Source organism: Amblyomma maculatum, chromosome 2, assembly GCF_055883805.1.
Source record: "Amblyomma maculatum isolate TAMU_Amacu chromosome 2, ASM5588380v1, whole genome shotgun sequence".
Taxonomy (NCBI): domain Eukaryota; kingdom Metazoa; phylum Arthropoda; class Arachnida; order Ixodida; family Ixodidae; genus Amblyomma; species Amblyomma maculatum.
The window spans coordinates 190546502-190570595 of record NC_139345.1 but is presented as its reverse complement, the minus strand read 5'-3'; the positions used below and the strand labels follow the sequence as shown (position 1 = coordinate 190570595).

At 48.3% G+C, this 24094-nt stretch overlaps 1 protein-coding gene across 1 annotated transcript in view; it reads right to left on the bottom strand.

Moving 5' to 3' along the window:
- Positions 1 to 24094, bottom strand: part of LOC146200763 (glutathione S-transferase 1-1-like) — a 36083-nt gene that overhangs the window by 5691 nt on the left and 6298 nt on the right. Inside the window, exons 3-4 of the mRNA XM_084592976.1 lie at positions 22979 to 23117; positions 9395 to 9568 (exon numbers count right to left, since the gene is read on the bottom strand). Of these exons, the coding sequence (XP_084449102.1) occupies positions 9395 to 9568; positions 22979 to 23117 (313 nt within the window). The remainder of the gene's footprint in view (positions 1 to 9394; positions 9569 to 22978; positions 23118 to 24094) is intronic.

The following is a 24094-nucleotide window of genomic DNA, read 5'->3' as shown; positions in this document are numbered from 1 at the left end:
GCTCGTCGCCCCATTGGTTAAATGCAGCCACACGGTCAAAACTGGCCAACCAGTCTTCCACATCCTCTAACCGGTCACCATAAAATGATGGCGGTGATCGCGGTGCGAGAAGGACGAACGGTGGGGCGTTGCTGGAAGGCTGACTTGTCTGGCTGCTCGTCGTGGATGTCATGGTTCGTAGCGGGGTGGACAGTGGTTCGAACTCAGGTTGTAGGCCTCGGAGGCGACGGCTGGCTTTATAAACAGGAGTCGCGTCCACGCGTTGATGAGCAACGTCAATATATATATATATATATATATATATATATATATATATTATGTATTGTGAAGAGGAAGAAGTACACGAGGAACATTCCAGGCAGTGACATCGTGATCGCTGCGCGTGTTGGACCTGACTGTGTTCGCTGTCGCTGTGCTCGCCGCTGATCTGCCAAGACCTGCTGATCGAGTTCTGCTGATCTGCTCAATAAACCCCCATCTTATATTTGGTGGAGCTGTCGTTTAAGATCTATCCTGTCGCCCTGGAACTCCGCAGCCGCACATTACCATCTCCTGCGATGCCTGAGGACGTTAACCACCAAGCCGTACAAGTTGGCTCGCCATGATCTGTCCCGGCACCCTCCGCCAGCGAGATCCCGCCGCCTTCAGCGGCACTGACGACCATGACGTCGAGGACAGGCTCACATCCCATGAGCGAGTGAGCACTTATAACAAATGGGACGCGGAAACGAAGTTATGCAACGTGATTTTCTACCTTACCGACGTAGCAAATCATGGTTTCGGAACCATGAAGCGATTCCATTATGGTCCGTGTTCAAAGTCAGCTTCTCTGAAGTTTTCGGCCGTCTGGCTGTGAGGAAACTCCGCTCTGAACAACGCTTGCGTGCGTGGTCTCAGCAGGTTGGCGAGAATTTCACGAGTTATATCGAGGACGTCGTCGACTTGTGCAAGCGCGTGAACGCACAGATGTGAGAGGCCGACAAGATCAAGCACATTCTGCAAGGCATTGATGACGACGCCTTCCAGATGCTGACTGCTCGAGATATCCGCACCGTCGCACAAGTGGTCCCACTGTGTCGAAGTTATGATGAACTGCGCAAACAAAGGGCCATGACTCGCGCGAACACCATGCACTCTGAGTCGCTTGCTGGCCTGACAGATGCAGCTGAATATTCTGCGCTGCTGACACAAATCACGAACTTCATTCGGGAAGAAGTTGCTCGACAGCTTTCCCTTATGTCCTGCCATGAAGAGCCTTCCTCACACTTAGCTCCCAGGTTGCGCCAGATTATTATGCAACGTGATTATTATGCAACAAGTAGCTGAATCTCTTCCTCCAGCCCCTCAATCCATGCTTGTCGCAGCCCCGTTTACAAATGCCGCTGTTGCTGCCCGATCACCACCTACATATGCTTCGCCGCAACCTGTCTACGTTCAGCCGCACCCAGTCCTGCTCGAGAATTTGCGCAGTTTATTCGACCGGCTCCAAGAGCGCGAAATCCCTGGCGCACGACAGATAACCGGCCAATTTGTTACACTTGCGGGCTTGCTGGATATATTTCTTGTTATTGTCGAAACCGTCTCCCAGTGTCGGCACCACCTACTCATGGTTCTGGGTGCTGGTTTTCGACGCCTCACTATTCCGCGCCTGCTGAGCCTCCAGTCAGCCGTCATTTTTCCCCAGACCGCTCAGCCATGTCCGACCGCCGTTCACCGTCGCCGCGACGCCGCTCTATCTCTCCGATGCGACGTCTACAGAACGCTTCACGTGAGGAAAACTAGAGGCCGCAGTTCCTGAGGCGAGAACTGTGACCCCGTCGAACTTCCCAAGTCCCCATCTGTCGCCGGCCAACCTTAGTGAAGTTTTCGTCGAAGGCGTTGCTGTCATGGCTCTAATTGGCACTGGTGCTGAGATGTCTGTTATGGACGCAAAACTATGTATCTCTTTAAAGAAAGTGAAGACGCCAATTGCAGGACGTTCGTTGCGAATGGCCAGCGCTTAGCATATCAAGCCTTTAGCAGCGTGCACCGCTCGAGTAGTTATCCAGAATTGCCTTTATACAATCGAGTTCGTAGTGCTGCCAAGTTGCTCCCACTGTAATTTTAGGCTGGGATTTCCTGTCGCGTCACGCTGCTATTATCGATTGTGCTCTAGCTGAAGTGGGGTTCTCGACTTTGCCCGATGCCTTACCAGACGCTGATCCACGAAATTCCTGTGCTAAAGCCCTCGTCGCCGAAGATATCGACCTTCCTCCCTGCTCTTCTGTGCTTGCTCGTGTCGCTTGTGCCTCTTTTAGCAATGAGACCGTTCTGTTCACACCAGCCCATACTTTCCTGCGCCGCAAGTGCCTTCCATTGCCCTACGCCGTGCTCGCTATTTCCACTGGTCTTTACACGTTATGGGTCTCTAACCCATTTAACTCCTCTTCTGCTTTGCGCCATGGTGAATGCCTCGGCAGCATCCAGCCAATCGCATCTCTTGTGATCTCTGAGGAACCCGGCGATGCGCCGAAATCTGCCGTGACTGCGCTCAGCCCCCCTTCACCTGTGCCCACTCCCCCCTCTACAGACTTGTTCCTCCGTTCCATCCACGGCGATCTTCCTCCAGCGCAGCGCACTCAGCTTTTGAACCTACTACATCAATTTCCCTCCTCTTTCGACTCTCATCAAAGTTATTTGGGTCAAACTTCTACAGTCACTCATGGCATCGACACCGGCACCCACGCACCACTGCGACAGCGCCCCTATCGTGTTTCTCCAACCGAACGCCAGGCGATTGAAGAGCAAGTCGACCTAATGATTCAGAAAGGCGTGATTCAGCCCTCAAGCAGCCCTTGGGCGGCACCTGTTGTCCTCGTAAAAAAGAAAGATGGTTCTATCCGCTTCTGTGTCGTTTATCGCCGCCTGAATAAGATTACGCGAGAGGACGTCTACCCTCTCCCACGCATCGACGACGCTCTCGATTGTTTGCAAGGCGCCGACCTCTTTTCTTCCCTGGATTTACGTTCCGGGTACTGGCAAGTTCCCCTGGCAGCGGCTGATCGCCCCAGAACTGGCTTTGTAACACCCGACGGCTTGTAGGAATTTACAGTTATGCCGTCTGGCCCTTGTAATGCTCCGGCAACATTTGAGCGGATGATGGACACCATTTTGCGTGGCCTAAAGTGGAAGACGTGCCTCTGCTTTCCCGACGACACTGTCGTCATTTCTCCTGACTTTTACATACAACTCTACCGTCTGAAGCACGTTTTTACCTGCCTATCTGATGCCGGACTTCAGCTGAATTTGAAAAAAAAACGCTATTTTGCCGCTCGCCAGCTCACCATTCTTGGCCACGTTGTCTCCAAAGAAGGTGTACCTCCATATCCTGCCAACCTTCGTGCCGTAGCAGCCTTTCCCAAACCGACTTCCATTAAAGATCTACGTAGCTTCCTCTGGCTGTGCTCTTACTTTCGCCGCTTTATTAGAAATTTTGCTTCAATTGCTGCTCTCTTGACCGACCTTCTGTCCTGCAGTTCCGACCTTTCGTCGTGGTCGCCAAAGTGCGACGATGCCTTCAATACTTTACGCCGCATCCTCACGGCACCGCCTGTCCTACGTCACTTCGATCCCACAGCGCCTACTCAGGTCCACCCGGACGCCAGTGGTATTGGTCTTGGCCCTGTGTTCGCTCAGCGCAAATCAGGTTATACTGAATACGTGGTTGCCTATGATAGCCGAACATTCACGAAGGCTGAATTCAATTACTTTGTCACTGAAAAAGAGTGCTTAGCGATTATTTGGGCTCTTACTAAATTCCGCCATTACCTCTATGGCTGCCCTTTTGACGTAGTGACGGACCACCATGCGCTTTGCTGGCTTTCTTCACTGAAAGATCCGTCCGGCAGACTGGCAAGATGGGCTCTTCGCCTTCGGGAATATGATATCGGCATTGTTTACCGCTCCGGCCGCAAGCATCACGACGCTGATGCACTTTCCCGCTGCCCCCTTACAGCTGAGGTCGCGAGCCTTTCCTCTTCCGACAATTCCCCGCTATCTCTTCACATCAACGACATGCCGTCAGGGCAGCTTCCAGATCCTTGGATAAATTCTCTCTAGATTTTATCTCCAATCCTACAGCTGCTTCTCCATCGCGTGCTCTCTGCCGCCATGCTTCCCACTTTGCCAATCGCAACTACTGCGCAGATGGCCGCAAGTGGTTGCTAGTTATTCCCCGGCAGCTACGTTCGCAAATATGTGGCTATTTCCACGCTGACCCACAATCCGGTCACGCGGGCGTCTTCAAGACATAAACTCTCTCCGGCTGCGTTACTACTGGCGGGGTATGTACACCTTCGTAAACAAGTACATTCGCTCATGCCTCACCAGTCAGCGTCGCAAGCCATCTGAACAACATTCCTCTGGAGAGTTGCTGCCGCTACCCAACCCACCACGCCCTTTCGACCGCGTCGGCATTGATTTGGACGGGCCGCTTCCCTACACTGCAGCCTGCAACCGCTGGGCTATTGTAGCCGTTTATCATCTGACGAGGTATGCAGAAACCGCCGCACTTCCATCTGCCACAGCGTCAGAAGTAGCTTCCTTCATTTTGCAGCGACTTGTTCTTCGCCATGGCGCATCTCGAGAGCTGCTCAGCGACAGAGGACACGTTTTTTTGAGTGACGTTGTGAAAGCCTTGCTCACCAAGTGCAACATTATTCATGGAACAACCTCTGCCTATCACCCCCGAATAATGACCTCACTGAGCGTTTCAATCATACCCTTGGCGACATGCGCTCTATATACGTCTCCTTCAACCACTCAAACTGGTACCTCGTCTTTCTGTATGTCACTTACGCTTACAATACCGCAACGCCGTCTACTACTGGCTTCTCTCCTTTTTTATTTCTTCTCTACGGCCGTCACCCCTCTGCTACAATTGACACCATACTCCCGTATCAGCCAGACATATCAGAGTACACTCCTGCGTCTCAGGCAGCCCAGCATGCGGAAGACTGTCGACAAATTGCCCGCGCATTCACGGCTAACACCAAATACCGCCATAAATCCAACCACGACAACCAACACTCAGCACCGGACTTCTCGTTTGGCACTCTTGTGTGGCTGTGGATACCATCCAATGCTCCTGGACTGTCTTTAAAATTTCTTGCTAAATACCATGGCCCATACCGAGTTCTGGAGCGCACCTCTCCGGTTAATTATGTGGTGGAACCTCTTACGCCGTGTCATGATCTACGCCGGCGCGGACGCGAGGTTGTTCACGCCCAGCGCCTTAAACCCTATTACAACCCTGCCGTCTTGCTCACGCCGTAAGTTGCCAGGATGTCTCCTCTTCGTCTCGCGGGTAATTGTGAAGCGGAAGGAGTGCAAGAGGAACATTCCAGGCAGTGGCATCGTGATCGCTGCGCGTGTTGGACCTGACTGTGTTCGCTGTCGCCGTGCTCGCCGCTGATCTGCCCAGTCCTGCTGCCCAGACAGGCTGATCCACCTGTCCAGTTGACGTGGCTGACTCACGCTTAGGAATGCAACAACTAACATTCATTTAGTTCCTGGTGATAATAATAAAGCGGGGATGGCTGTAACAGCTGCCGCTATTGTTTGTCAGTTAACCTAGTAAGCTGCGTTGCCCCACTGAAGACTGTGTCGGCCTCATATTATACAGCTTCACTGGGATAAACTTTTTATTTGGCTGACTTGCGCCCGCAAACAGCGAAAAACTGAGCAATCGTCGGCAGCGATAGCAGCAAGCGTGTTCGGCGGTAGTCGATCTACGAATTCCTGTAGCGCACGCCGCCAACGCCCAATTTAAAGGTGGCAAAAAAGCATCTAGAAAAAGCCGCAAACGGTGTCTAGAATAACATGGAACATTGTAGAAACACACGCGAGTGGCAGAAATCTTCTAGATTCCTCTCGACGCATCTTGTGCGACAAAGAAAACGATAAAGCGTCATCTCGCGGCAACGAGCATGAACAAACAAAGAATACAGAAACGATTCGCGTGATGGAATCACAACGATAAGGCCGCATGCCCGCGGCTATCGAAAAAGAATAAATAAAGATTTGAATAGTTCGCAACAATACATTTATTATGGGTTGTGTTTTTGTGCAGTCCTAACTGCTTTGAAGTAAACCTCCTCAAAAGACGCCTTCGTTTGATGTGTACGGCTATACAATCTGAGATATAGCCACATTTGCTATTTCTGTGATTTGGAAATTGCTTTACAGGTCTGCACACATAATCACTGGCTCATTCTAGATCAAGAGCAGAAGCCGTGAATTCCTTTTTTACAAATGTGCATATTGTTGGGCGTGTTGAATAATTTCTGAGCTTTGCTTCTAACAAGTCGAAAAGTTCTCGTCGCGAGTGAAGCAGGATTGTTCTACATTCGGCGCACCTCACGCGCTGGTTTCGGTATCGGCTTGTTTTCTACGGATATTCTAAGCTCAAGAGCTCGAGCTATGACGTCCACTGAGGAACCATAAAAATGAATCAGCCAATATTAGTGAAAGCCTTCAATACTAGTTCTATTATTCTCCCATGTAACCAAAAATAAAAGCGACTTTAATATAACTACTCCTCTTACCCACTTACTAAAACACGCGTAATATTCACCCTTCTGTTTATGTCTCCTCAGTGACCGAATTGTCATATTTTTAAGAACTTTTTAAATAATGTTTATCCATATTAAAAAAAATAATACTCGGACATCACGCGCGTGTGAGATGACAGGGACGACATTAGGGAAAACTGTTGTTGCGATGTTTCTGCAGCTTCAATATATATTTTGTCTCGGGATATTGGGCGCATCTGTTGCTGCGGAAATCGCAGGCACGTGGTTTCCCCAGCGCGCCTATTCTTTTACCGCTGCTGGGTAGCCGCGTCTCTCAACACTCTTTTGTCTGCACGTGGCAGTGAAAGTGGTGCGGATGAGGATGAATGTGCCGAGAAAGCTAAGAGAAAGCTAGCCGTGAGCTGCATTTCAGCATTAAACCTCCTAAACTTGACGTTCGTCTCTAGGCTCCAAAAGGCAATTCCTCCAGTAGCATCCCTTCTACCCTGTAAGCGCTCACGTACAGACAAAAGCGATATCTTCGGTGATGGCGTGGTAACCAATCGAGCACTCTTGGGAGGGGCCTTTTGGGACCAGTCCGATGACATTTACCTCAAAGGATCACTAAATAAAGCTTCCGTTAATTGTTGCCCCGAGTACAAATGTATTGTCTAACTCGTTAAAGTTGTCGTGATACTTGCCCGGGTGCAAAACAAGCAATTATTGACGAGACATTTGAACTTAAACGTCTCTCCGTCACTACAGTCAAACTTGTGGCTTCACTATACCAAAAACGATTGGTTGTCACCGCTTTGAAATGAATGCCAGTGCGGTTTAGAGCGACGGAAACTTTTTACCCAGAAATCTATAGGAGTAGTGGCGACACCAGTGCTTCATTGCTTTTGTCTTTTGTAGTACACATGCTTTCCATTCCGACTATAGGGGGTATTCACGTGACGTCACAGCTGACGTCAGTATGCAGTCGATGCCATATTTGTGTCCTGTTCGAACAAGTACTAGTACGGGGCGGCGGTTAGCTTAGCTGTTAGTGCGCGTCCGTTTGCTCTGCCTCATGCCAGCACCCTTGTTATGAAAACTCAATCGGTATTATGAGTGACAGTTTGATTTATCAGCAAAGTGTGCGCGATGCGGACAGAGACCTGTATGAAACAAAACTTTGGTACCTACCCGTGTGCAGTCGATATGCGCAACTGCACGGTAAGTGTCGGCCTGTGCCCACGCATAGATATGTGCGACATTCATGAATTCCTTGTCCTACGGACGAGCTTCGTCACAAGAAACCAATCGCAAGCCTACTGACCATTTGAAGAATGCAACTACGTTACAAGCGGCTGGGTTAACAGCCGCGGTTGAAGCAGGCGAACTCGCTCTTCGTGTAATTACGTGCGTGCCGTCCAACGTTTATAGCAACTAAACCGCCGAGTTTTTGTAGCTGATATTCTGCATAGAAATGGCATTTGGTAGTCAGTATCATTTATACAAAGCTAGTTTGGTGTATTTGCCTCAATTGATCAGAAGTCGGATGTTTGCATCGTCTGTGGCGGTAAGGAAGCAAAAGAAACCGCTGCCACAGGCCACAGCGATGACACCGGTGGCGCCACCTCGTTGCCTAGCGGGCTCGAAATAACTTTTTGCAACAAAACTCTTGAAATACAGCGCAGTTTTGGCCAAGTTAAACTTGATTTGTTATTAGAAATAAATAAGTTTGTAAAGTTCTTCAAACCTTCTGCAAAACAACTCTGCCCGCCTACGCTCCTTCGCCAAATCTGCATGCGGTCTGCTTTGATTAGCAGACGACACAGACGATGCGAACTTCTGATCGAATGAGGCAAGTACGACAAACACAAAGTTTAGCGAGCCCTCGTTGAAGGATTTTATTGCAGCAAAACACGGCGAGGAGGTGTTGGCGGCACGCTGCATGCATGCACATGACTGGAAGCGATACCGCGCTGCTCTTATACCGGGAATGTGTCGTCCGAGTGCGTGAAGAACAGTCGTGCACGGGTAGTGACAAGAGCTGGCTGCTGGGGCACATCCGGAAGATTCCAGTCCAGCCCATTTTGACATACATTTCTCATATTCCATGATACTTATTGTGCGGTTGAGCCGTGCCAGCCATACGTGACGTCGCATCTCGGTGAGGTATCTCGTTCGAGTGGAGTTGTTCGTGTGTACTTCCGGAACCTTAAAATGCCGAGGTCGTTCGCGCAGCTCTTCAGCTTCCTTTGTTTACACTGTGCACGCGTCTATTACAGTCTACGATAGCTCAATAAACAACATATTGCTGCGGATGCCACTGATTGTAGAACCGCACGACAGCACTTGATACGTACGTTCGCCCTGTTCGTTCCGTGGACACAAAAATGGCCGACTGCGCCTCAATTACCCACAATGCACCGCGCACAGCGCGTCAGTGAATACCCCTTATAATGTTGCTTTTGTTATCAAAGCGTGGTAGCATGTCGAAAAAGATAAAATTCTATTTCTTAAGGGTCACAGCAAATTGCTGGGAAAGATGGGTCTTTTCGGCAGCGTCAGAAGTGGCAACCGTGCAGTTATTGTAAGCGCTTTCCTTGTCTAGAGCAGATAAATAAAATATGGTGCAAGGTGAACACACCGAATGCAAAGGGTTCTACGGCGACAAGGGCAGCGCCAGTTCCATGGATCCCTCATCGATACTACGAATCAGTGAATGGGACTCGAAGTAACGAACTGCTCAAGTTACTATGGGCGCGAAGAGATCAATGTCCGCTCGTATTAGCTGGCAATAACCCCCTCCTGCAATATATACAAGTACCGTTGGAATGGAGAAATTGTCTCACCTCTAAACATATAGTGAGGTGGTCTACAAGGGAGAGGTCAGCCAGAGTTAGATTCTCTCCCACCGCGTAGCCTCCGTTCTTCCCGATGTGGCGGTTGAAGCTGGCCAACACGTTATCTTCGAACGCCGATATTTCTTGAGGCGTCGGCTTCTTGAGGTCGAAGAATCGTGGTTTCTGGGTAAAAGATGACCATCAGAGAACGCAAGTGGCTATAGAAAATGACACTTTTCCTCGCTATGATTTTTAATGCGGCTGCAAGATATCTGTAGTATCGGTGAGTTGAAAGCATATTTTCTTTCATTTACCTAATTTAAAGGCGTTAGCCTGAACGTAGGATAATCCATTCTATGTATTTACCACTGAAAGGAGTTCTATTTTATTCCTCTTGCAACTTGTAGCAGTCAGTGAAATGCTCTGTTCGCGTTAGCGTTACATCACTGCTCCTCTTGTTCCTTTAAAGACTGAAGCTTTAAAGATTTTTATCGCTTTTCTAATCTGCTAGCATGAGAGATGGAAATATGATAAAACTGACTAGCCCCTATAGTCGGCTGAAAGACTTTCCAGCAGAACCTACACGCTTTATTCTGAAATATGTGCGTGAACCAGCTATTTGATTAAACTCAGGAGCGTTTTTTTATTACAGATTTTTTAAATTCTGCCTCGCAATCCCTCCTAAGCACGTGCATGGCTTAACAGCGATGAGGACACCAGAAACGGCTATTTCGTCGCCGCTATTGAAAGTTACTTTCGCACTTATTCCTCAGAGAAGAAAGATAATTGTACTGTACAGACTCGCTGTAAGAGACTGTCACCGAAAGCTATATGAATTTCAGCCTACTCTCTAGACGAAGTATTGCAGAATAATTATAGATAACTTCACCGGGGTAAACCTTCATGGTAGGGTCCTTCCCTCGCTTCGTCAGAAATTCCCTAGGGGAAGTGAGGATGAGAGAGGACTGGCACAGAAAAAATTGTGAGTGTAAGAGAGAAGGGCAAAGATGGCAAAATGAGGGTGAGGGAAGGAAAATACTATGTTATTGAGCTTAACGGTGAGTCACAAAATTTGGGCCTGCCTAGGCCTCTCGTTATACTCGCCGCCTGGTACGCGCAGAATAAAAAAAAAAAAAAAAAAACAAGCGGACGACAACTGATCGAAAGCGACTAAACACAACACTATAGATTAAAGGTTAGGGCACAAACATATTTCACCGTTTTCAACTACTGTCTTAATCTGTTTTTTTTTTTTCCGTGTACAATTATTTTTTCCACCTCACCTTGCTATTCTATAACTTCAATTTTGTAACACTCTATGCATTTATATATCAATATTTAATGCGATAGGGTTAGAACCATAATGCACAGCATAATTGCTACGGCTTAGCACGGCAAGCGAAAGCTTTGCTATGTTTGGTTACGCTGAGCTGCTAAGCCAGGTTCGGCTCAAATAGAGAACCTAGTTTAAAGAGCAGAAGCCTGATTAACCATGGCTACATATTGTTGGCTGTGGTTTAACTCCAACATGACTGCATGCGAATGTCAAGGAAACAACTCCGGAGCACTGGTTCGAGTGCGCGACTCCTCCATGACTGTCTGCGCACTTCAAGGACACCACAGCCGGGTCTAGCCGGTACGAAGGTGTCGACGCCAGTTTAAAGGGAGAGGTTCCACCAGTAGGCGAGCCACATGTGCAGCGATGGCGGTGAGGAGGATGTGTGACATTGTCTGTCAACTGCGTCAAGCAGCACGAAGCAGAAGCATCGAGGCGTCAGCAGAACAGAAGGAAAACCGCTGCCGGTTCCGCGCGTTACACGTACGAATAAAGAACCTAGGGTCGAGGCTCCCTGCGCCACATCTGAGGTCAAGTTGCGGCACCTATGACCATGGCTCAACGAGGCCATTAAAATGTTCACTTTAAAACTTGGTGGTGCCAATGCATTCCCACTTTGGCCGAGATCTGCGAGAAACGTTTTTGGTTGGTCGATTGGACGACATCAGAAAGTCGCGTGGTCTGACTGAGATATGACTGGTCGCCAGAGGGTTTCACGTCATGAAACCTCGTGATATGGCTGCGAACGCATGTGCGCTCGCGTTTGAGAGGTCATGTTGTAATGAAGCCAAAATCGACGCCGCGTCTGGAAAGACAGTCTTAAGTAGCTGAGCTGCATTCACGATGTGCTACGCGTGCTAATAAAATATACAAAAGGACGTAGGACTGCAATGAGAGAAGCCTACAGCCACAAAGATGCTTCTGATGGTGTCTCCTTCCACTTTTATGACGGCTTAGGCACCCCAGTATATTTGTAGCTATCATACAAATACTAGTCATTTTTGGCCATCCCCCGTATTTGTTTATATTTTTGTAGCTTTAATTTCTTCATTTTTACAATACCAGTCCTCCTGCTTTCGACCAAGTTGTCGCTGCTACTCTGTGCATGGCAGTGTTTCGTTGGACCAGAATCAGAACAATGAGCTTTTCTATCCAGTATGCTTTGTGTCTTTCATGCCTTCGGCCTGCTGCTGTGAAGCAATCCGATTTTTTTTTTCACGCATGCTGTGTTGTAGTTTGTCGTACCAACCCTTCGAGGCCTTCCGAGTGTTCAGTGGTGGGCTGGCTCTTCCAATTAAATACTAGAGCGTCTGTCGTACGCTACTGATGAGGCTTCCTCGCCTGAAATTCTTCTTGCAACGGCCTCTGATTGAATACTTACGGGGCCATTCACGTTTTAGGTCGTGGGTTTTCCGGAACGGTCCCTCTTAGCCTCTTTCAGGAGAAATACCAGACTCCAAAATGCCCCTGTCTGCTACAGATGAATGCATTGCATCCCTTATTTTTGTGTCTATTGTTATCTTGAAAAACTTTGGAATACTATATGTAAACACATACAGCACACACGTGGTTTTAAGCAGCCCAACACGAACACAGTTACAAATAACTTGAGCTTATCAGAACTCAATAACAGCGATACCAACCGAGTATAAGAAAACATTTATATTGGGTGGAAACTTACGCTCGGCTTTCAAGGCTATACAGTGGCGATATTAACCGCTTCCATCTGCAAATCAACTTTCGGATCATCGTTCTCGTACATGCATTTCACAGCGTGAGTATTTAGCACTAATTCGCTTAATTAGTACATCTGTTACCTCACCGGTACTCGCTAGCAGACAGTTGTCAGCTGCCACATTATACGAACACCACACGACAAAGTTCGCTTTATATCATCATCAGCCTGACTATACCCACTGCGGGCGAAGGCCTCTCCCATATTTCTCGATTTAACCCGGTTCTGTGCTAGCTGCATCCACTTGACCCCTCGAACTACTTAACCTAATCCGCCCACATAACTTTCTGCCGCCCCCTGCTACGCTTTCCTTCCCTTGAAATCCCGTTTGTTACCCTAAGCGACCATCGGTTGTCCTCTCTTCGCACTACATGTCCTGCCCATGTCGATTTCTTCTTCTTAATGTCCACTAGAATGTCGGTAGCTTGAGTTATTTCTCTGACCCACTCTGCACGCTTCCTATCTGCTAATCTTACCCCTACCAGGTTTCGTTCCATAGTCCTCTGGGTTGTCCTCAACTTAAGTAGAACTTTCTCGGTTAGCCTCAACGTTTCAGCCCCACAGGTAAGATGCAACTGTTGTATACTTTCCTCTTGAGCGATACCGGTAAGCTGCTAGTCATAATCTGCGAGTGCTTGCCAAATGCGCTCCATACGATTCTTATTCTTCTTGCTGTTTCATTTTCATGCTCCGGATCTCCGGTTACTACCTGTCCTAAGTAGACATAATCGCCTACTACTTCCAGTGCTTGGCTACGTAATGTAAACTGCTGTTCCTTCTCGAGGCTGTTGAACATTACTTAGTCTTCTGCATATTGATTTTCAAGCCTACCTTTCTACCTTTCCTTTCTAGGTGATCAATAATTATTTGCAACTCATCCGCCGAGTTGCTTAGCAAGGCAATGTCATCAGCAAATCGCAGATTACTGAGGTACCCTCCATCTACCCTTATCCCTAACTGCTCCCATTCCAAGTCTCTGAATACTACCTCTAAGCAAGCTATGAATAGCACTGGGGAGATTGTGTCTGCTTGCTTAACACTTTTCTTTATGGGAATTTTGTTCCGTTATTTATGCAAAACTATGGTTGCTCAGCCACTATATATATCTTCCAGCAGTTTTACGTACGGCTTGTCTACCCCCTGATTTCGCAATGCCTGCATCACCGCCGAGGTTTCAACTGAGTCAAATGCTTTCTCGTAATCAATGAATGCTCTGTATAAGGCTGGTTATATTCCGAGCATTTTTATATCACCTGATTGATGGTATGGATATGATCGATAGTAGAGTACCGTTTCCGAAAACCTGCTTGATCCTTTGCTTGATTGCAGTCTAAGGTTGTCCTTATTCTATTAGCAATTACATTAGTAAATACCTTATATGTAACAGACAGTAAGCTGATTGGTCTGTAATTTTTAAGGTCCTTAGAGTCCCCTTTCTTATGAATGAGTATAATGTTTGCATTCTTCCATGGTTCCGGTAGCGTCGATGACACCAGTCACTGCGTATACAGGGTGGCCAGTTTTTCTAGCACGATACCCCCCGTCCTCCAGCATATCTGTAGTTGTCTGACCTTCTCCAGCTGATTTCTCCGTTTTCATAGTTTCTAATGCTTTCTTGACCTCGTCCTTCGTCACTGGTGGAACGTCTAACTGTTTTTCCCTAACGCCAATCTCGTCACGGTCCTGACTACTTTGGCTACTGTAGAGATCTTTAAAGAAATCCTCGTCTATTTTGACTATCGTGTCCATATTCGTGATGACGTTTCCCGCCTTGTCCCTTATCGCATAAATCTGGTTTTTGCCTATTCCCACTTTCGTCTTTACCGCTTTAAGGTTTCTCTGTTCTTTACAGCATGCTCAATTTTCTCCATGTGATACTTCCTTATATCGGCCACCTTGCGCTTATTGATTAGCTTTGATATCTTGGCCAGTTCGATCTGGTCTGTTGGATTGGAAGCTTTCATACTCTTGCGTTTTTTAATCAAATCTTTCGCCTCCTTAGACAGCTTACCGGTATCCTCTCTAACTCTCCTACCGCCTACTTCTACCACACACTCAGTAATGATATCTCTGAAATTATTGTTCATTGCTACCAGGGTAATGTCGCCATCCTCGTTTAGAACTGAATATCTATTCTGTAGTGAGATTCTGAACTCTTCTGCCTTCCCCTTCACTGCTAATTCGTTGATGGATTTCTTTCTTACTAATCTGTTGTGTTCTTTCTTCAGGTTTAGGCTAATTCGGGATCTCACAATCCTGTGGTCGCCGCATCGCACTTTCCCGATTACCTCTACATCTTGCATAATGACGAGGGTTGAACACATTGTGAAGTCAATTTCATTTTTAGTCTCCCCGTTAGGACTTTTACATGTCCATTTCCGGTTCTTCCATTTGCTGAAGAAGGTATTCATGATTCTTAAGCTATTGCGCTCTGCAAACTCAACTAGTCACCACTCCCACCCTGCTATACTCCTAGAACCCATGCCATAGACACCTGCTGCCTGGTCTCCTGTCTGCTTTTTTCCTACCTTGGCACTGAAGTCGCTCATTAGTACAGTATACTGCGTCTTTACTTTTCGCATTGCCGATTCTACATCTTCGTAGAAGCTTTCAACTGCCTGGTCATCATAACTACATGTAGGTGCGTATGCCTGTACAACCTTCAGTTTATACCGCTTATTAAGCCTAATTATGATGCCTGCCACCCTCTAAATAATACTATAGAATTCATCTATATTACCCGCTATATACGTATTGACAAGGAAACCTACTCCTAGTTGTCGTCTTTCTGGTAAACCTCGATAACACAGTGCATGCCCATCCTTCAGTACAGTATATGCCTCATTCGGCCTCCTAACCTCACTAAGCCCTATGGCATCCCATTTCATACCCTCTAGTTCCTCTAACAGAACTGCTAAACTAGCTTCACTAGCTAGGGTTCTAGCGTTAAACGTTGCCAGGTTGTAGTTTCCAATGGCGGCCTGTCCAGCGGAGACAGAGATTCTTAGCACCCCCTGTTGCGACACAGGTCTGACCGCCGCCGTGGTCAGTTGTTCCGCAGCCGTTGGTGACTGAGGGCCGGGGTTTTATGGAGTTTATCATGAGAGGTTGCGGCCAATTACTGCACCAGGGTGACCAACTCCTGGTAATGATTGAAACCAGCGGAAAGACGGAGACAAAGAGAGAAGCACACAACACAACGCTGGACTAACAACTGAGTTTATTGCTAAGAAACAGACATTCTTATATAGAGTCATATATACGTTTAATAGAGTCGAGGTTTCCTGTTCATGTAATTAAAGGGATCTCTGAAAAACTGCTGAAGGCAGTAAAGACGAAGCAAACGAAGCTGAAAGATAAAATAAAAAAAGCAAGATCGAAGTCATGCCTTATGTGCACACGCTTTCACACAACATAAAGAAGGTCGCCAATGGCCAAGGTGTGCAACTAGTTTATTCCGCTCCACTTAAATTGGCTAGTTTGTGCAGGAGAATTAGCAATAAGGCAAAGTCACAGTGCACGGTGAACCACGAGAAGTTTGTATCCTGTGAAACTCAAGTTGTTTACTGCATTCCATTATCATGCGGGAATATGTACGTCGGACAGACAGGTCGGTGCCTAAATGGCCGACTTCGTGAGCATGAAAGATCCCTACTTTCCGATGAACGGGCCAATTTGCCGAACGACTGCAGGAGCATAAATGCATAAACACCGGTCCTCTTGGATGCGAGGCGGCCTACAAAAGCCTACATAAGCCTAAATAAGGCCTGCAAAAGCGCCCATATGTGGCTCTGTAGCGGCCTGTGTCACACCAGATCCATAGTTCAAGTAGTGGCTGATTCCCATCTCTCGATTCAAGTGCAAAGAAGGTATCAGATTTCGCGGCTGCAGCAAATTCGGCCATCTCATCTGGCATAATGACGTCCACAGCGCTCCGACGAGTCACTGCCCGGGCATGTTGCCCGCCAGCTGTCATCTGCTTGAAGGCTGCTCGTGATTTTTCTTTTATCTCAAACATGAAAATATCGCCTGCGGCGGATTTTCCGGCCACCAAGGTGTTTAATCCGGACGCATCAATGACGCGATTGTTATAAGTGCTAATGTTACGAATGGAGGGTGTCGGGGGGGGGGGGGGGGGGCAGATAAGTTTACAAACGAAGCGTGAGGTTGGGAAAGGGCCAAAGATAGAAAGAGTTGGGCGAAGCGGAAAGGTGAAATTGAGGGAGTTTGTCCGTCTCTGCTGCAGATCGCTGGACGCATTAGTGCAAAGATATTTCTAGGAAATCATTGCGCATTAAGTAGAGGACAGAAGAGAGAAGAAATGCACCTACACGTGCGCAAACTTAGAATTACGAAACAGAAAAGCCACAGGCACCGAGTAAGAGCTGTGCCGATGTTTTTACAGCCATATTAAAATAGGCCTCGCCTGTGCGCTCAGGCCACCAAGGCGCTACATGATAAAAAAAAAAACTTATGACTCGAAGCATGAAACGAGATTAAATCCGCGTACTCTGAGTGTGGCGCATGATACATCCTAGCAGTGGCTCGAACAGGAGGGCATGCAAAGCCCTTCCTGAATGACATGATTAGGGGAGCGTCACAATTTTCTAGTCATTTACGTTGACTATTGGTCTTTGCATTGCAGAACACGGACACATAACAAGTAAAAGAAACAAAAATGACGTCATTTTCAGGGTTTTAGTGCAGTACCCAGGCATTATTATGACATGCTGGGGCTACCACAGAACGACGGTCAAGGGGAGAGAGCTGATGCAAGACGCTACCGACGTCGGACTGAACCTAATCACGGATCCGGCCTTTCCCACCAGGATCGGCACATCTGTTACGAGAGACACAACTCCGGACCTTACCTTCGTCAAAACTGACGGAGGATCAAGAGAAGCGAAATGGAGAAACACGGGCCAAGAGCTGGGCAGCGATCACTACATCGTGGAGGTCGCCGTACCGCTCGAAGGCCAAGGCAACACCGGCATAAGGAAGCATCGCATTACGGACTGGGACGCCTTTCGAAAGGCGCTATCCGCGGTGCAAGTGGACATTACGGACATCGAGCAATGGGCGGCCAACGTCGTTGAGACGACGGAAGGAGCCACCAAAGAGCTAGAGACGGACGAACGGATAGACAAGATTGACAGTCGGCTGGCCCACCTGATAGAAGCCAAGCAGTCCATAAAGGCGAGGTGGCAGAAGCGACGAACCAACCGAAGTCTAAGGAAGAAGATCGCCGAGCTCAACAGGCAGATCGAGGTCCACTGCAGGGTGCTATGCACCCAACAGTGGAACGAGGCCTGCAACGAAGCCGACGGACAGATGCACAAGGGCAAGACGTGGAACATGCTGCGGCACCTCCTCGACGAAACCAAGACCAAGGGCCACCAACACAACAACCTGGCCAGGATCCTACACAAGGCAATCTGCGAACACGGGGAAGACGAGGTCAAGCGGCGCTTGGACGCCAAGTACCTGCCGACCACCCCCACGGAAAGACACTCGGATTACCAAGGCAAAGAGAACGAGACGCTAGATCGCGACATCCAGACCTGGGAAGTCAGAGTTGCCCTGCAGGATCTCAATGGAAGGTCTGCCGCGGGTCCCGATCGAGTGACCAACAGAGCGCTCAAGAACCTCAACGAAGCGGCCATCGAAACGCTCACGAACTTCTACAACAAGTGCTGGCAAGAAGGAAGGCTACCCAAGCAATGGAAAGCAGCCAAGACGATCCTCATCCCCAAGCCTGGCAAGCCGCCCAACATAGAGAACCTCAGGCCGATCTCGCTCACTTCGTGCGTGGGAAAGGTCCTCGAGCACGTTCTCATGAACAGGTGGCAGCGTTACCTGGAAGAATCGGAGTTTTACCCAAATTTCATCATCGGGTTTCGGAACAAACTCGGGACGCAAGACGCCATGATCTTACTGAAGAACGAGATCATCGACGATACGACGGGCACCAAGGACAACAGAGCCGTACTCGGGCTGGACTTGCAGAGCACCTTTGATAAAGTGAGGCACTCGGCTATCCTGGCCCAAGTATCCAGGCTAAACATGGGCAGGAGGACATACCAGTACATCAAAGACTTCCTGACGGAACGGACCACCGAAATCTGTGCGGGAGACCTGCAGCTCGAAGAGAAGAAGCTGGGCAGCGTCGGAACTCCGCAGGGGTCGGTAATCTCCCCGCTACTCTTCAACCTCGTGATGATCGGGGTGGCCACCCGGCTAGAATGAGTAGCGGGAGTCCGGCACACCATCTACGCCGACGACGTTACGCTATGGGTACCGGGAGGAAGCGACGGACACATCGAGACAACGCTGCAAGAAGCGGTCAACGCCATCGAGGAGCAGCTGGACGGGTCTGGACTGGTTTGCTCTCCGGCCAGGTCAGAACTGCTGGTGATTCCCCCGAAAGGATCGGGCAGGAAAAGAAAGAATATGGAAGTCAAGTACGAGCGTCCCAAGATCACGGTCAAGACGGCGGGAGGACAAGTAATACCGGAGGTCGAGAAGATTCGAGTACTCGGGCTGCTCATCCAGCGAAACCGAGCCAACGGTGAAACGGTCAACAAGCTCACGGGCAAAGCGGCTGCAGCAATGAGACTCATCAAAAGGGTGTCCAACAGAAAAGCGGGGATGAAGGAGGAGAGCCTGACTAGGCTCGTTCAATCCTTCGCAGTTAGCCACATAACGTACGTGGCCGCTTTCCCCAACTGGAGGCCGAGTGAACGTAACAAGATAGACGCCACCATACGCAAGGAGTATAAGGCGGCACTCGGTCTCCTCGGGGGCACGAGCACCGAAAAATTCATGGCGCTGGGAGTCCACAACACGCTGGACGAAATAGCCGAAGCACAGAGAACGGCGCAACTCGAGCGTCTCTCTGAAACGAGAACCGGAAGACAGATACTGCGGGACCTTGGCCTCGAACCGAGGGAAGGCAAGCAGCAGAAAGACGTACCTATACCAGATAGCATCAACAGAAAGCTCAGGGTCTTCCCGATCCCGAAGAACGTGAACCCCGAGCACAACAGGGAGCGGAGGTTGGCGAGGGCCAGGGCTCTCGTAGACCTCCACGCCAGAGAAGAAGGCGCTGCCTACGTGGACGTGGCGGAGTATCGAGGGAACACCAACGCATACGCGGCGGTGGTTGTCGGGGCATCGACGGGTGCAACGAAGACCGCGGTGAGCGTCCGGACTCGAGAAGCGCACCGGGCGGAGGAAGTGGCCATCGCCTTGGCCGTTTCCGACCCCGGATGCACTACAGTGTTGTGTGACTCTAGAACGGCAGTGAAGAACTACGCCAAGGGTAGGGTATGTAGTGAGGCCGCGCGCATACTGCGCAAGGCCGAAGACATCGGACGCAAAAGTCCTGTGGTGATCAAGTGGTTTCCGGCCCCGCATGGGCAGTGACGTGTCGGAACGCGGAAACGTGAACCATAACGAGACGGCCAACTCGGCCACGCGCGGACTAACCAACCGCGCGGCTGCAAGCACGACCGACTCGGAGTCTTGGTCGCGCGCAGTGCCAAGGACACGATGACCACCTTCAACGAAATAGTGAAATGGTACAGACTGAACAGACAGACTATGCCGCCACCTCACCCGGGGCTTACCCGGAAGGAGGCAGTGTTATACAGACAGTTACAGACGGGGTCCCTGCTCACCCCGGTGCTAGCTAAGCACATGTGTCCGAGTGTGCACGCGAGCGACATGTGTAGACTGTGCGCGAAGGAGAGAGCCACCGCGACTCACATCCTTTGGGACTGTAGCGTAAATCCGCGCGAAGCCAGCGAGAAAACGACGATCCCGCCGCAGCTAGAGGCTGCAACGAGGAGCTGTGATCAAGAGACACAACTCAAGGCCGTCCAGCAGGTCTCGGCAGCTCTAGAGAGGCAGCGACCGAGCGAAACCGAGGAGAGGGGTCAGCACCCCCAAGAAGGGGGCGGCGGCCCTCTCGAACCCGCGGAAGTAGCGAGGGACGTAACAAGACCTCAAGGAGCACAACGCACGAGACTGACGTAGTGGCCGCGTCACGGTAAAAGCTTGTCCTCCCTGCTTGGAGGGAGCCTAACCTATTCTGCAGGCATTTTAAATAAAAGTTGTTCTCTCTCTCTCTGCCTAATGAGAAGGACTGATTTGAATTTCTAGAAGACTAAGGCCTCATTGGTGCTCATCAAGAGAGACATGAACCTTCTTAGCCCCGGATGACTGCCGTCATTCCTTGCTGCTGTGGTTTAGTTTTGTTTGTTTGGGTTTTGTCTTTAGTCGGTTACTTAATTTTTATGTCTGGCTGGATGTCTGATGTCTTTATTTTGTCTTTTTTTGGCACATGTATTGTGTAAACATTGACTTAGGATGTACTTATGTTTGCACACATGATTAGTGAACAACTATAGTTAAACCAAGCCCCAACAGTTTATCCTTCTGAACCTCGTTATTATGTATGCGGCTTTGTTATTTTTTGTTGTTATTCTTGTTGTTCGAGTGAATTCTATCTTCCTTTAGCACAGCCGCACATTTGTCATTATTTCATGTTTTCTCCCTCGCCTTCGCTGCATCGTCGGGCGGGAAATTTTACTTTAAGTACAACAAAACCCAGCTACAATTATTTTTAACCTTCGCCAACTTGATAAAAAATTTAAATTTCTCTGCCCCAAGAGAGGTAATTCCGCATTTCTCGAGGTCACAAACGCGGCTTTCGAAACAACGCTCACACCTATGCTTATATTTCACATACTTTAGACGCGAAAACTAGAATTCACGAAAGAACAGTGCGATCCTTTGGAAATCAGTGGAATAAAATACCAACCGACATAACATTAGCTAACCGTTGTGATCCCTTAGTGGTTAAAGCATCAAGCTGCTCAGTCCCAGAATGCGCGATCAAACACTGGCGCAGCGGCCGCTTTTCGATGGAAGCGAAAAGTAAGGCGCCCCTATGTCATTGGACGTTAAAGAACCCCAGGTGGCCGAAATTTCTGGAGTCCTCCACTACGGCGTCTCTCATAGCCTGAGTCGCTGTGGAGTGTAAGCTTCATTAACCAACGCAAATCCTTCCCAGGCCTCACAGAGCAAGGTTAGTATATTTGGGTGCATTCTGTGCTTTAATATTTCTAGCTCCATTGATGTCGGGCTCCCCATTCCAACCACTAGCACGCGATCATCTTTCCGCACAGGTCGGACGTAGCCGATCGAGCATGTTTTACTGTTCTTGCAAAGAACGGGAAACCAGCATAGCAACATCCCACGTATTCTTCAGAAGATATACGGATTCTACCGGCTAGTTTAGTATGCAGCTACGCCTTTAAACGCATGACGCTACAGCATTCACTCCTTCGGCCCGCTGCACCTCTTGCAAATCGCGGGGCGTGCACATGTTCTATTCTCAACAATGAATCCTTTAATTTGAGTCCCTATTATCTCACACCCATTAGCATACAGTCTACCCAATTAACTTCCTGCACGTTTATCCGGTCGACTGTATGCTAATGATACCCAATTAACGTGGCTGCATCCATGCGAGTCTGAGTCGGGATTCAATTGCCTTATGAACTCGATTTCATCATCAAATGCTTTATAGCTGGCAGCTCCCACCGTAATGTGCTCTCGTGACGTCACACAACCCACCCACCTGTGCGTGACCGGTCATGTCACCTTCCAACTACTGTTTGGGCGATCTGTGCTTGATATGTATAGCCGGCAACGCCGACGACACCGGCGACGCCGTATTTTCTGCACAAAGGGCTCTCACTGTAGAGTTAAAAAGACTAGGACACAATGGGACTGACCCAAACATACTCTGCGTGTCTCTTACGGCACACTAGTCTTAACACAGAGGAGTTAATGGCGGAAAATATGGCGTTGTCGTCTTTAAAGTCGCTAGAAAAAATTCACGAGCGTGATTCGTTGCGAGTGCAATTGGCAGGTAAGGTGGCCGAGCACTAACTGTTTTTCAAGTTCTTGGACCTCACAAAGACACATACAACGCAGATAATAGAAGCGTGCAATATGGGTATCTTCTATGAGGTAGGAGCAACTGCGGTGCCGTTGAATTCTGATTCAGATAAGCTAACTGTAGTCTACGGAGCCCTCTTTGTACGGCTACAGAAAGCCAGCCGTTATACCTCTGCGTGGCAGTACTGTACCTAATGTGGCAGCTTATGACTGATTGTAATGAGTATGCGTGACAGATAGAGGCATAAATTAAGAAATTAGTGTTTAAGCGATAGTAAGGTGCATATTTGCGAATAAGTATATGCAAAATAAGCTGCAGGCGGTAGATATTTACACTGTGGCGCCATGTCCTTGAACAAGAGCTTGAATCTTCTGAAACATTTTGGAGCTCTTCTTAAATTTTACTTTGCGTCATGCCGGTTTGCAGAGTTAAGGTAAGGTTTCAGATTCCATATTCAAGTAGCCACGAAAGTGTGCGCTACACACAGACGCGTCATGCCGCAGCCCCTGGAAGAGATAATTGGGCGGTTAAGGACCTGCACAGAGGACTTACGAAGAACCTGAAGAAGTGGGGCTGTATAGTGCTGGTCACGGTTGCCAGCACCTGGTCCATCTGGGCTCGCAACTTGGGGCAGGTTGGGTAGAGCGGAGACGATGGGGCATAATTGTTCAAGAGATAGACAATCGCTGAGCTGCGGTTTCACAAAGCTTGCTGAGAAATAACGGTGGCAATCGCAGTTATCATAGTTGTGCAGTAATAACGTTTGCAAAGGGCGAAACTTCAAAAAATGGATCGTAATAATGGGCCTTAACGACGAACTGAATAAAGCATGTGAACGTATTCAGCATCTTGACTACACCACGATGAGCATTTCATTCGCACACACTCAAAAGAACCAGTTTGCACCGTTACAAAAGTAACAAAAACAGGACCATAATGAGACATTATTGCAATAATTCACAAATAAAAAATGAGCATAGACAGTGATAATTTGCAACTGTTCTTCAACCGATTAAAGGATAACAAATATGCTACAACCATTTCATGAACTGGAAAAGTAGAAGGATAATAGAGAAATATATAGAACACCGGCGCTTATCGTAGCCACATTTTGTTGCCGATTTGTGTAGAAATATTTAAAGAAATGGTTTCTCAGTAGCGCGACGGATATTATTGTATAAATCTAAACTTTTCTGAACATTATGTTGTAATGCTTGCAGCTTGTAGTCAGTGCGAATAGGGTGAATCAGCCATGTGTCTCTGTTGAGAGTATCTACTAGGTGGTCATCTTGTTTAACAGCGCAGTAACGTCTACCATTGACCTGAACGATGAAGGCAAATAAAATGAAGTTACGGACTCAGACATACTCTGAATGTTTCAAAAGAATGTAATGAATTGCCTAAATACCAAATTATGACATTTCGGCAAACATCTTACTTTTGGGTTAGATATATATATTTTTGTTCTACATTGGTTTTAGTATTTGCGAGGAATACTAATGAACAGTAGTTTATTTGTGAAACAAATAACGCTTTGCAAGTAGGAAGCCTTATTTTAGTGGGAGGAAACGTGCGACATAGGTCATTGCACCTGCCACCGAAGGAGATTATTAGCTCTCAGGTATGCGCCTATTACATATGGTCCTGTGGAGAAAATGGCACATGGTT